General features: G+C 41.8%; 1 protein-coding gene across 4 annotated transcripts in view; it reads right to left on the reverse strand.

Annotated features, from left to right (window-relative positions):
- Positions 1-6,583: 6,583 nt before the first annotated feature.
- LOC144230315 (zinc finger protein 75A-like) overlaps positions 6,584-13,237 on the reverse strand; it is a 7,053-nt gene continuing 399 nt past the window's right edge. The window contains exons 2-8 of one of the 4 annotated variants that reach the window (XM_077762579.1): positions 12,634-12,830; positions 11,902-11,984; positions 11,498-11,624; positions 9,957-10,048; positions 9,541-9,667; positions 7,760-7,870; positions 6,584-7,571 (exon numbers count right to left, since the gene is read on the reverse strand). In XM_077762579.1, coding sequence (XP_077618705.1) covers positions 6,976-7,571; positions 7,760-7,870; positions 9,541-9,667; positions 9,957-10,048; positions 11,498-11,624; positions 11,902-11,984; positions 12,634-12,757 — 1,260 coding nt within the window. In that variant the 5' untranslated portion in view covers positions 12,758-12,830 and the 3' untranslated portion in view covers positions 6,584-6,975. Of the gene's footprint in view, positions 7,572-7,759; positions 7,871-9,540; positions 9,668-9,956; positions 10,049-11,497; positions 11,625-11,901; positions 12,047-12,633; positions 13,228-13,237 lie in introns of those variants that run through there. The other 3 variants (XM_077762580.1, XM_077762578.1, XM_077762581.1) reach the window with 3 other exon arrangements.

Below are 13,237 nucleotides of genomic sequence, written 5' to 3' on the forward strand. Positions count from 1 at the left end.
TCTGACCCTCCCCTGCTCGCGCTGTCTCTCTCTCTCTCTCCTAGAAATAAAACAAAAAAAAATTTTTTTAAATAAATAGACATTAAAAATTAAAAAAAAAAAGTTATCCTCACAGGTTCCTATAATGGTAAAAGTATTAACTAGATCCATGTTCCCCAAACTGGTGTTCCAAAAACAATCTTGAGAGTTGTTAGATGGGACTTCCATACACAACAGATCACATGGGCCTCCACACTCAAACAGGGCTGGTATTCACTGTGTGCTTACACTCCTCTCCTTTGACCTCCCCCCTCCCCTGTCAGCTGAGGTTCATGCTGTACAAAATGCTCTNAAAAAAATTTTTTTTAAATAAATAGACATTAAAAATTAAAAAAAAAGTTATCCTCACAGGTTCCTATAATGGTAAAAGTATTAACTAGATCCATGTTCCCCAAACTGGTGTTCCAAAAACAATCTTGAGAGTTGTTAGATGGGACTTCCATACACAACAGATCACATGGGCCTCCACACTCAAACAGGGCTGGTATTCACTGTGTGCTTACACTCCTCTCCTTTGACCTCCCCCCTCCCCTGTCAGCTGAGGTTCATGCTGTACAAAATGCTCTAAGTCTTTCTGTAACAAAACATTGACTTTATTCTAACCCACTATCCCCAAATTTACTTAACTCTCCTTTGTAAACTATTCCTCCTTAAGCTACTAATATTTTTTAGATTTAATAAAACTTTTCTAAAGTTAAACATATTTTACTTTTACCTTTATGAAGTATTGAGATTCTTCACTTTGTTTTTTTAAATTAATAATTTATTTATTTTTGAATTTACATTCAAGTTAGTTAGCATATGGTACAACAATGATTTCAGGAGTAGATTCCTTAATGCCCCTTACCCATTTAGCCCATCCCCCTTCCCACAACCCCTCCAGCAACTCTCTGCTTGTTCTCTATGTTTAAGAGTCTCTTATGTTTTGTCCTCCTTCCTGTTTTTATATTATTTTTGCTTCCCTTACCTTATAATCATGTTTTGTATCTTAAAGTCCTCATATGAGTGAAGTCATATGACATTTGTCTTTCTCTGACTAATTTCACTTAGCATAATACCCTCTAGTTGCATCCACATAGTTGCAAATGGCAAAATATCATTCCTTTTTACTGCCAAATAATACTCCATTGTATATATATACCATATCTGCTTTATCCATTCATCCATCGATGAACATTTGGGCTCTTTCCATACATTGGCTATTGTTGATAGTTCTGCTGTAAACATTGGGGTACATGTGCCCCTTCAAAACAACATACGTGTATCCCTTGCATAAATACCTAGTAGTTCAATTGCTGGGTCATAGGGTAGATCTATTTTTAATTCTTTGAGAAACCTCCATATGTTTTTCAGAGTGGCTGCACCAGTCTGCATTCCCACCAGCAGTGCAAGATCCTCTTTCTCCGCATCCTCACCAACATCTGTTGTTGCCTGAGTTGTTAATGTTATCCATTTTGACAGGTGTGAGGTGGTATTTCATTGTGGTTTTGATTTGCATTTCCCTGATGATGAGTCATGTGTCAGTTGGCTATCGGATGTCTTCTTTGGAAAAGTGTCTATTCATGTCTTTTGCCGATTTCTTCACCGCATTATTTATTTTTAGGTTTTGAGTTGGATAAGTTCTCTGTAGATTTTGGATACCAAGTCTTTATCTGATATGTCATTTGCAAATATCTTCTCCCATTTTGCCAGCTGCCTTTTAGTTTTGCTGACTATTTCCTTCCCTGTGCAGAGTGTTTTGTTTTGATGAGGTCCAAATAGTTCAGTTGTGCTGTGGTTTCCCTTGCCTCCAGAGACGTGTTGAGTAAAGAAGTTGCTGTGGCTGAGGTCAAAGAGGTTCTTTTCTTTCTTCTCTAGGATTTTGATGGCTTCCTGTCTTACATTTAGGTGTTTCATCCATTTTGAGTTTATTTTTGTGTATCATGTAAAAAGTGGTCCAGGTTCATTTTTGTGCATGTTGTTGTCCAGTTTTCCCAGCACCACTTGCTAAAGAGACTGTCTTTATTCCATTGGATATTCTTTCCTGCTTTGTCAAAGATTAGTTGGCCATACATTTGTGGGTCTATTTCTGGATCTTCTATTCTGTTCCATTGATCTGAGTGGCTGTTTTTGTGTCGGTACCATATTGTCTTGATGATTTCAGCTTTGTAGTACAGCTTGAAGTCCAACTTTTTGTTTTTCTTCAAGTGCTTTGACACTGTTCAGTTGTTCATACACATCAAGGACAAATGCTTAGTGTGAAAATTATGATGTTGGAAATCCATCCATTGCTTTAAAAAAATTCACAGTAAGCTTTCTTACTAAGTTTCCCTTAAAAGTGCAGGGTATCCAAATACTGTAAAGCTTAATATTTTGTATTCATGCCAAGATCAGTGAAACTCCATAGTCATCATCCCACTGTAGTAGAAGTGAGAAGAGATTCTGACAGTTCTCTTAAACCTGAAACTCAGAGTTGCTCATGCCTCTCATGAGAGATAGATGGAGGACCGCTTTATTTATTTATTTATTTTATTTATTTATTTATACAAATAGTTTATTGTCAAGTTGGTTTCCATATAACACCCAGTGCTCATCCCNGGGGGTAGAACCCAGAGAGCAAAGCAGTAGGCAGCCTTGAGCCATTACACGAGAGTGCAACTGGCCAGGAAATGCAGAAGGTGGTCGGTGAACACTTGTCTGTGCACTGACTCAAAGAATGGAAAGGCTTTTTTTTAATTTTTTTTTTTAAATGTTTTATTTATTTCTAGGAGAGAGACAGCGTGAGCAGGGGAGGGTCAGAGAGAGAGGGAGTCACAGACTGAAACAGGCTCCAGGCTCTGAGCTGGCAGTCAGCACAGAGCCCGACGCGGGGCTCGAACCCACAAACCGCGAGATCATGACCTAAGCGAAAGTCGGACGCTTAACCGACTAAGCCACCCAGGCGCCCCATGAATGGAAAGGCTTATAGAATTCAACCCACTCGTGCTATTCCAACTGTCTGGGATAGGAAGGGCTGTCTAGTATTCCTGCTTTCAAGCTCTCCAGGGGAAATTAAACACTCTTCTCATGGCTCCTTTAAAAGCTGAACAAACCTAGCACCTTAGTTCAATTCCAAACTCTCCTGTCCTTCCCCTCCAGCGAAGACAGTGGAGGTTCTCAAGATCACCTTGAGGTTCCAGATGGAGTCTGCTAAATGGTGGGGAGAACTCTGGGTCTGCCACGGTCCTCACACTGCGGCCACTTAGACCACAGCAGAGAAAGAGCTGAGGATTTAAGGGTTACACTGGTCAATGATCCAGTTCTCAGAGCCAAGCGAGGAACCATTCTAAGGCTGTGACCTGAAACAACTGAAGGACAGCAACGTCTGGCCTGTCCTAATTACTTGCTTATGAAGGACATATTTCTGAGAACTTTAATACCAACATTTGAGGCTAAATCTAAGGTTGTGTGTTCCAGTTCATCTTTAACTCAAGCTAAATTTTGATCTGCTGTTGTATTTTTGGTAATCAGCTCTCAACCCTGTGATGAGGCAATAGAAATTCCTTCTTCCAAAGTCCACATGGCCACCCCACATTCTTGGGGACTTTTGGGACATTGTACTGCTGGTAATTGGCTAAGAAGACATTCCCTACAGAGACTTCTCACTCCTCACTGGAATGTCCTGCTTCTGCTTTCCCGCACAACCTTCTTCCCAACTATCACTTTAGTCCAAGAGGGCGGCCACCTTCCTCTCTACAATAGTCAGGGCAAATCTGCTTCTGCCCTATGTTGTGTTTTTTGAGACAAAACTCACATAAGATATGTGAGGGGTAGTTACCAAACGATTTGTTAATGTCTGCTGCACTCACATGAGGAATGAAAGGCAACACTTCCCCTCTCCGTAGCCCATGGATTCATAGAAACACATCTTATACACATAAACACTGGAGCACAGGGGAACTGAGAGTAAGGATAGGGGAATGAAATCAGAAAGGCATGGAGAGATGGTTCCCTTGTCCGCTTGAAAAACTGACCAATCTGGATTGTCTTAGGTAAGCAGTAAGTCTTTCTTTCCTTTCACTCAGTCATGTAAGCTCCTCAATGTGCCCATCAGTGTTACACTGGCTCAGAAGAAGACAGATTTCTATTGAGGGCCAAAGTCTACATGAATGAGACATAAAAAGTTCTGGAGCTCTAGTAGAATAGCTGTTTCTATTTATATGGGCCAGGTGATACTGCAGAAACACACAACACCAACACCTCAGTGGTTTAACAGAAGTTTCTCTCTCATTCCAGGACTGGGCAACTCTCCAGAACAGCTGCTTGCCACATGTGTGTGGGGGGTGCTCAACATTCCAGACTGCTTTGATTTTGTGGCCCCTTTCTATGTGGGGTTCCATGATTGAGGCAGAATAGCACTACTAAGTCTTGCACCAACAATTAAAGGCTTCAGCCCAGAAGTGAGGCTTCTGCTCACAACCCATCACCCAAAACTATCTCACAACCCTAACTGCAAGGAGCAGAAAACCATAACCGCTCTCCTTCATACTCTTCACTAGAATACAAGTCCCGTGAGAGTGGATTTCTAGGTCTTTTGTTCACTACTATATTCTCAGTCTAGAACAGTGCCTGGGCCCATAAGAGGCACCCATTAAATTGAATGAATGTAGCACCAGGAAGATGTCCACATGTATCCTGGGAGACAGTACCAGTAGTCAAAGCATGAGGGCATTGGGTAACAGCTATACAGATGGGAGCTTCAGGGCTGGCAGTACTTAAGAAATCATATTTGGCATAGTTTATCTTGAAGAAAATAAAGTCTCACTGAGGGTGCCAGACCACAGGTCAGGTGAGCACCTGAAGCCAAAGACCAAATCAGCTGAGCATTATCACCACCAGCAGTGCTCAACTCCTGAAAGAAGCTGCCAGTAGCCATAAACGCATCTGCTTTCTAAATGCACATCACTGGGGAGCAGGGAAAAGGGAAAAAAAACCACAGTGACCATTTACTACTGGCCAGGCTGTGAGGTGCTCTTCCTTCACCAGTCCCTCTAACCCCTACAATAACCCTGAGTCGAAATACAGTTTTCTTTCAGAAAACATGGAGCCTTAAGTGTTTCAGTAACCAGACAAGCCACAGGAATGTTTTAGAAGCTAGAAACAAACACAAAACGTCATCCAGCCTGGCCCTGCAGGGATAACATACACATCCACCCTGCTAATCCTGCCCTCAGGTCTGACTGATGCAGCTAAGTGACAGCCAACAGAGCCACTAGTTATAGGGTCCTGAACAGGTAGGTCCCTGTCTTCAGATCTTAACTTTACAAGCCTTAACTTCATCACTTATAAGGCATTTGGAAGAGATCATTTAACCCCTTTCCTGACACTACCTAAAAGCTCGTAACAGGAATATATGTGAGTCTTTGCTGTAGATAAGAGCTCTAAGAAGATCCACAGCCTATAGAGATTTTCAGTCATCTATCACTGATCACCTAAGGCTGCTGTTAAATGCTGTGTACAAAAAAGAGACAGGGAGATCCTGTCTGCTTGATAATAGTTTACAGTGTAAGACAATCAATGTGCATGCAGATTCATTCAACCTTACCCACCACTCAACAGTTCCCTAACTTTCCTCTTGGGAACCCAATTTTCTTCCACACCCAGTGAACTGCTTCCAGCCTGTAGCACACACTCCTTCCTAAACATAACCCTCTCTTTGTTCTTGAAAACAAAAGGCAAATTAAGAGTAAACAAAAACCTGAGTTGATCCTGAACTCCCACAAATTTCCCTTTAAGCCTCAGGAAAGTGCTAATATTTACGGTTGACATCATCAGAGGGAAAAGTTCCCATTACTGCAGACAACTCTTCTTTACATGTAATATAGAACATGGCTAAAAAATTCTAACCCATTTCCATACGATCTTACTGATGTTTTCCTTTATCAACCAACACCAACGAGAAATATAAATTAGTGCACTATTCCTTCTGACAGATTCTCTATTGGTGAAGTAAATAGCATTTGATCCCAGTAAAAACAGGGCTAAAAGGACTTAAGAGCTAAAGTTGCTAAAATGTTCATTAAGGAAATCAGGGGCACCCAGGTGGCTCAGTTGGTTAAGCATCTGACTCTTGACTTTGGCTCAGGTCATGATGCACGGTTACTGAGTTCAAGCCCTGCACTGGGCTCTGTGCTGACGGTGCAAGGCCTGCTTGGGATTTTCTCTTTCCCTCTCTGCCCCTCTCCCACTTGCACTGTCTCTCACATTCTCAAAATAAACTAAAAAAAAAAAAAAAAAAAAGGAATTCAAATGATGTCCATCTCTGGGAATTGTCCAATGAATGACAAGGAAGAAAAAGAAAATTCAATTTGGTTCTTGGAAAATTCAACAATAGAACTCATTTTTGCCCCATGGGACTCTTTAAATTGGTAAGCCAAGTACCTTGAAGGCAATGGTATGCAATTAAACATGCTAGTTATTGCTTTTTCTTTTGAAAGACCATGCTACAAATGTTTCTATCATATATTTTAAAAAGTGGCTGGAAAATCAATGCAAAACCAACAACATGATGATCACAGGAGACTGATTAATTCATGGATGTATTTTCTAATCGAATGTGAATTTGCTGCCAGATACAATCACAAAATAGTATATTCCTTACTCACAATGTTCTTTGAACACCTTTCTTGCAAGGAATTCCCTGAAGATTTATATGTAAAAATCTAAGTAGTACAAAATTAACGTATCCCCTGCAGAGTCCACCTTGATTCCTTTCTCAGAAATATGTTTATATCACCAAATTTTCCATCGATGAAGAATTACTCATGCTTCATAATTTTGTATTTTTTCATTAACATCAGAGTTAAGCTCTACTTGGTGAATTTCTTCAGACTAAGGACACTGCATAAGCTTCCATTCAGCAGTGGTGTTTTCAGTATGTACTAAGTTTTGACTGCCTGCTAGTTTTTCAAGCTGATGCTACATGTGGGTTCTCCGGTGTTTAGTAAGGTGGGAATTCTGACTGAATTTCTTTCCACATACATAACACATAAAGGGTTTCTCTCCAGTGTGAGTTCTTTGGTGTGTACGGAGATTTGAATTTTGACTGAAGCTTTTCCCACACCAGGAACATTTGTATGGTTTTATTCCTTGGTGTATTGTTATGTGCTTATTAAGATCTGATTTCCCTCTAAAGCTCTTTCCACAATGCTGACATTTATACGGCTTCACTTCAGTGTGAATTTTTTTGTGTTTAGTAAGATCAGAAGTAAGTCTGAAGTTTTTCCTACACTCCTGGCATGTAAAAGGCTTCTCTACTGCACGGGCTTTCTTGTGAAGATCCATCAGTCTCTCCAGCTCTTCTTCCCAGATTGAAAGTTCTTTTGTTTGATTCACTGGAAACTCTTGGTGCCACTTCCCCATCCTGCGTGTATCACCATGGTTTTCTTTGCCTGTTGTTTTCTGCGGAACTTTCACTTGCACTTTTTTTGATACTGTGTCTCCTGATGATTGTAATTCTAAATCAGAAAGACATATAGGGTGATGGTTTTCAGTGTCACTTTTGTGCTTTATTCCTGTCAGAATAAACAAAACAGTCAGCCCACTGTATGGCAGAGCAAAATAACTATAGGAACAGAGAGAAAAATCCAATGATTATTGACTTACAAAATGCAGATAAACAGAATTTTAAACAGAATTTTAAACGTTAAGCCCTGCAAAGGTTGCAATCAAGGCATTTATTCTCTTCGCATGGTATATTTACCTGTACACAGTTCTCCAGGACTGTCCTTGAACTCTGTGGACCCTTGAACCCATGGCTCTTCCCCATGCTCTAGATAGGAGATCACTCTAGGTTTGGGGAGCACAAATAAAGCTGTGAAATGGAAAAAATGAGATCAAGGACTGGCAAACTTGACAATAGTCCACCAACTCCATACTACTTCTGGAAGAGTAAAGGGCAGTGTACAGTGCTTTAACCAAATGGTCAATGGATAGACTCTCATATCCAGTATCAGGTTAACATGATTCTCTATCTATGGGTGGATACACAAAGTGAACACTGAGAAATATATCTAAGTGGGATCCACAGAAAGGCGAAAGGGCATGGAATCCATCCACAATGCCCCTCTTCTGCCACCAAGATTACCCTGTATTAAATAAGATAGAACCAAACCTGAGACACTGGAGGGAATACAGATTAGTCCTATTAATTCCTTAGGATTGGCCCAAGTCTGGCAGAGCAAGGTGAAGGTCAGTGGGATGCATATCACATGCACCAGGGATTCCTGTCATGGTAATACTGTTTACTTAGTTCTTGAGCACCGCACACCAGAATAGGGAAGATTTTCCCTACTCTTATAGTTCACTGGTTCTTGTCCAGGTGGAAGAAACAGACCAGAATCCCTTAGTGAAACTTTTCTAATTATACACCGCTAAACTGGGAAGCATTCATCACTCAGTTATTCAGTCAACGTGTACTGACTGGCTATAATGTGCCAGGCACTTGCCTTGGGCTAATGATATAATGGTGAGTAAGTCAAAGGACCTTGACCTCATGGAGCTTACCTTCGAGTGGGAGAACAAGACAATTAAACAGCAATAAATTTGTCAGCACGTGTAAAAGTTTTAAAGAAAACTAAAACAGGATAAGTCTCAGCATTTAAGATTCTGCTTTTCTGAAGCTATTTTAGATGAGGCCATAGGGAGAGCCTCTTTGAAAAAGTGATATTGGAGCAGAAATGTAAAAGAGAGAGATTTAATATGTGGCAGAAAATGTGCCAGGCAGAGGAAAGGGGAAGGTAGAAATGTGTGTGACAAGTCCAAGAAACAGAAAGATCAGTAACGATCAAGAGGACTGAGCACAACCACAAGTGGCAGGAGATGAGGGCAGGGACGTGGGTAGGGTCAGTTCCTACAGGATCCTAATAAGCACTTCAGTAAGATCTGGATTTTATTCTGAACATAATGAGAAATCATAAGGTGTTGAAATGGGAAATGTCGTGATATGATCAGTTGTTAAGACTCTGGCTGCTGCATGGAAAACATGAGGAGGGGCAGGGAGGGGAAGAGTGGTAGCTGGGGCATCAGTCAGGAAGTATTGAGGTCAGTGTGGTTAGACATGCTGCTGGCTTAAGCCAGGATGCTAAGAGCACAGGGGATGAGACATGGTGGTACTCAAGCTACACTGTGGAGTCAAAAGGACACTGATAACGTTAAAATAGGGTATAATGGTAAGATCACTATAAAAAATGACTATGTTCTTTCCTCCTAGGAACTGGGTGAATGCTCTTTACTGAGAAAAATATGAGAACACATATGGAGAAGGAGGAAAAATAAATGAAGAAATCTACATAAGGTAAGGAATTTGCACTTGGAAACAGCTCCCCAGGTGATCTGGATATATCTTTCCCTTGTCCACATATTATCTAGCTTAGAAACAACCAGTTACTAGAACACAGCCTCTCACAGGAGTACATTCCCAGTAAACAGAGAAGATGACAGACTACTCCAACTGCTACCCAATAGGAAAGGCAGATTCTTTACCTAGAGAGATGACAGTTTCATAGTTTTCCCGCATTACATCATTGTAGAGGGCCTCCTGAGTAGGATCCAGTAACTCCCATTCTTCCTGGGAAAAATACATGGCCACTTCTTCAAATGTCAACAAGTTCTAAAGAAGAGAATGGGCATCAGCTCAGTACTTGCCACTAGAGAAGTAACCCTACCATCTGGCTCATGGTAGACCCTGGGCACTCAAGGAATTAATAGCACTTTTTTTGGGGGGGGTGGTATACTGATAAGGCAGAAAGGAAAAAGGCAAGGGACCATCAACAGCCTAGGGAGTGCCCAGGTCCCCAAGGAGAACATCATGACTAACATGCCTGTGAGCACCTGCAGGGCAGTGTGGGTCATGGGCAGCAGGGAAAGGCAGCCCTCAGTGGCTGGGCTGCACAGCTCACCTGGGACTCAGGCAAGACGAGCTCGGGTGCCACTGTCCAGTCTTTGGTGTTTGTCTTCTCAGAAAAGGCTAGAATCTGGTGAAGAGGCACAGCTATGGGTAGAAAAAAAAGGTAGACAAAATTTCTCACTCTCACGAACATCCTTACCTCATTTCTGAAATACAAAAGATTCTGGGGCACCTGGGTGGCTCAGTCGGTTAAGCCTCCAACTCTCAGTTTCAGTTCAGGTCATGATCTCACAGTTTAGTGAGTTCAAGCCCCGTGTTGGGCTCTGCACTGATGGAACAGAGCCTGCTTGGGATATTCTCTCTCTCTCTCTCTCTCTCCCTGCCCCGCCCCTACCCATGGTGTCTCTGTCTCTCTTAAAGAAATAAACTTTAAAAAAAGGTTCTTTAATACAAAAGGTTCTGTTGCTTTTAGTACAGATGGGACATGTTTACAAAAGTTAAGTGACCCCTAGTAGTGACCTTCTCATAGTAAACAAGAATCAAGCATATGCTACTCCCTGAGACTGGTTCCCCAATAGGCTGTCTTCAGTATTCATGAAGTCAGTAACAGGAAATCTCACTTGTTAATTAATTTATTTTTAAATTTTTTTAAATGTTTATTTATTTTTGAGAGAAAGAGAGAGAGCATGATCAGAGGAGGGGCAGAGAAAGAGAGAGACACAAAATCTGAAGCAGGCTCCAGGCTCTGGGCTGTCAGCACAGAGCCTGATATGGGGCTCGAACCTATGAACCGTGAGATCATGACCTGAGCCAAAGTCAGATGCGCAACCGACTGAGCTACCCAGGTGCCCCAAATCTTACTTTTTTAATATGATATAATACGTTCGGAGTTGGGCAAAAATTAGGTCTTTAAAAATGTAGAACTCAGAGTTCAGTGTGCCAGGAGAAGAAATGGAAAGGCAGTGATTAGCTTGGTGAAATCAAGCAACGGCAAAATCGGTATGGATAAAGATAACTAAGCAGGACACCACTGGAAGGATGAGGGCAGGGCGGTGAATGACAGCCACATCCTGTAGGCTCCTGGGCACCTCAATAAGGAATTTGGGTTATATTCTGAATGCTTGCAAAGACATCTTAAAGTTTACAGCAGAGAAATTTCATGATCTGATTAGGACTTTAAAGTCATAAAAGGATGAAACATGGGTGCACTCAGGCTACATTCTGACGGTGGAGCTAAAAGGACAGTGCTGCGTCAGTAGTGAGGTGTGATGACAAAACCACAGTAAAGGATGACCGCATTTTTCAGGTCTGTCATATTGCGTGAATGATTGTACCTTGTACGGGGATGGGAAATGGAAAAGAAGAGCAGATATTGGAAGGACAAAGGGATCAATAATTTTAGCAAAAGGAATGAGCATATATACTTGAAATAAGCTCCTCAGTGATTTGGATATATCCCTCCCTTATCCACATTATCTAGCTTAGAAACAACCAGTTACTAGAACACAGCCTCTCACAGGAGGACATTCCCAGGAAGCAGAGAACATGATAGATCATTCACCTTTTACCCAATGGGAAAGGGAGATTCTTTACCTAGAGAGATGACAGTCTCATAGTTTTCCCGCATTACATCATTGTAGAGGGCCTTCTGAGTGGGGTCCAGGAACGCCCATTCTTCCTGGGAAAAATACATGGCCACTTCTTCAAATGTCAATGAGATCTAAAGAAGAGAATGGGCATCACCTCAGTATTTGCCACTATAAAGGCAGCCCTACCATCTGGTCCATGGTAGAATCTGGGCACTCAAAGAATTAACAGCACATGTTTGTTTTAAAGCAAGAAAGCAAAAAGGAAAAAAAAGTAAGGAATCATCAACAATCTAATAGGTGCCCAGTTCCCCAGGGAGAACCCTGAGGCTAACACACCTGTGAGCTGGACAGTGTGGGTCATGGGCAGCAGGTGAAGGCAGCCCTCAAAGGCTGGGCTGCACAGCTCACCTGGGAATCAGGCAAGACGAGCTCAGGTGCCACTTTGGTGTTTGTCTGCACAGGAAACACTAGGATCTGGTGAACTGGCACAGCTGTGGGTGGAAAGAAGGCAGAGAAAATTTCTCTCACTTCTGTGAACAGCCTGATCGCATTTCTAAAATACAAAAGATATGAATTCTTTCATCAGAGACAGGACACCTTGGCAAGGGTGTGTGGTGTGTTAAACTGACTTTCTCATTGCAAACAAGAGCCTAGTATCTACTGACAACTAAACAGGCTCCCTGGTTTTCATAAGGGAGTTAATGAAAGACAAACCCTTTTTAGTTTCCTCTCATGAAGTAAATGGTTTTCAATTAGGCAAAAGTTAAACATATTTGAAAATGAAGTACTCAGGGAATCCTGCGTCCAATAAATCATTTTTTTATTATTATTTTTTCCTGACACACAATTGTGTTTATATTCGGGCCACTGATAACCCATTTCTGATCTCAATTCCTTCTCTATTTTTTAAAAGTTCATGGCGTTATTACGAGTACAGCGGTGTGGACATTTCTGCACCTTGGGCCAATGCCCAACTTCACCCACCACTGGTAATACCTGGAGGGAAGTGGGACTTGTCATTGCTGAAGCATCTATTTATGGATCTACAGTGCTGAGTTACAGGAAACGCTCACAACATCCTGACTGCACAAGTTCATATCACATTTCCTAGGAATTAGTAATTAGCACATCCTGCCTTACCCGTCTCACATACAGGATCAGTTTCTTTATGAGAATTCCAGCTCAGGTGTTCTTGAAGTTCATGCTGTGTATCCCAAAATTCATTGTGGGACATGCCCATGGACTGTAAGTCTGCTGCCCTCATCTTGAAGCCCAGGAAATCTACAGTTTGTCAGAAGAGCACTCACTGCCTCTTTTTCAAGCTCTTGGACTGCAAGCTAGAAAGAAATAATCTCCAACTGTTACCAGAGAACGTACTTCTCATGAGAGGGGCGGATGGTACAAAGAAGAAATAACTGAGTACAGATGTTGGGAAGTATGAGACACTAAGAAAACTGGCAGAGAGACATAAAGATATATTGGGCCACGAATTTTCCACAGGGTATTGACTGTGAAATCTGAGAAAATTAGGGGAACAGAAAAAAGGTGTGGCAACTGCTGGCTCTCAAACACAGTTCCTCCCACCCTTCTGCAGGCAGCACAGTTCAGGGGAACCACAGGGTTACAGAGGCTCTGTGTTTTCATGGTGTCTGCATAAGCTTTCTCCTTGAGGTAGATCCCTGCCCTCAGGGGTCTCCTGTCTCATATCTTTCTAGTTTTCATCTCAATTCCACCATCTTCTGGA

This window comes from Crocuta crocuta, unplaced genomic scaffold (genome assembly GCF_008692635.1).
Source record: "Crocuta crocuta isolate KB4526 unplaced genomic scaffold, BGI_CrCroc_1.0 scaffold234, whole genome shotgun sequence".
NCBI classification, from domain to species: Eukaryota; Metazoa; Chordata; class Mammalia; order Carnivora; family Hyaenidae; genus Crocuta; species Crocuta crocuta.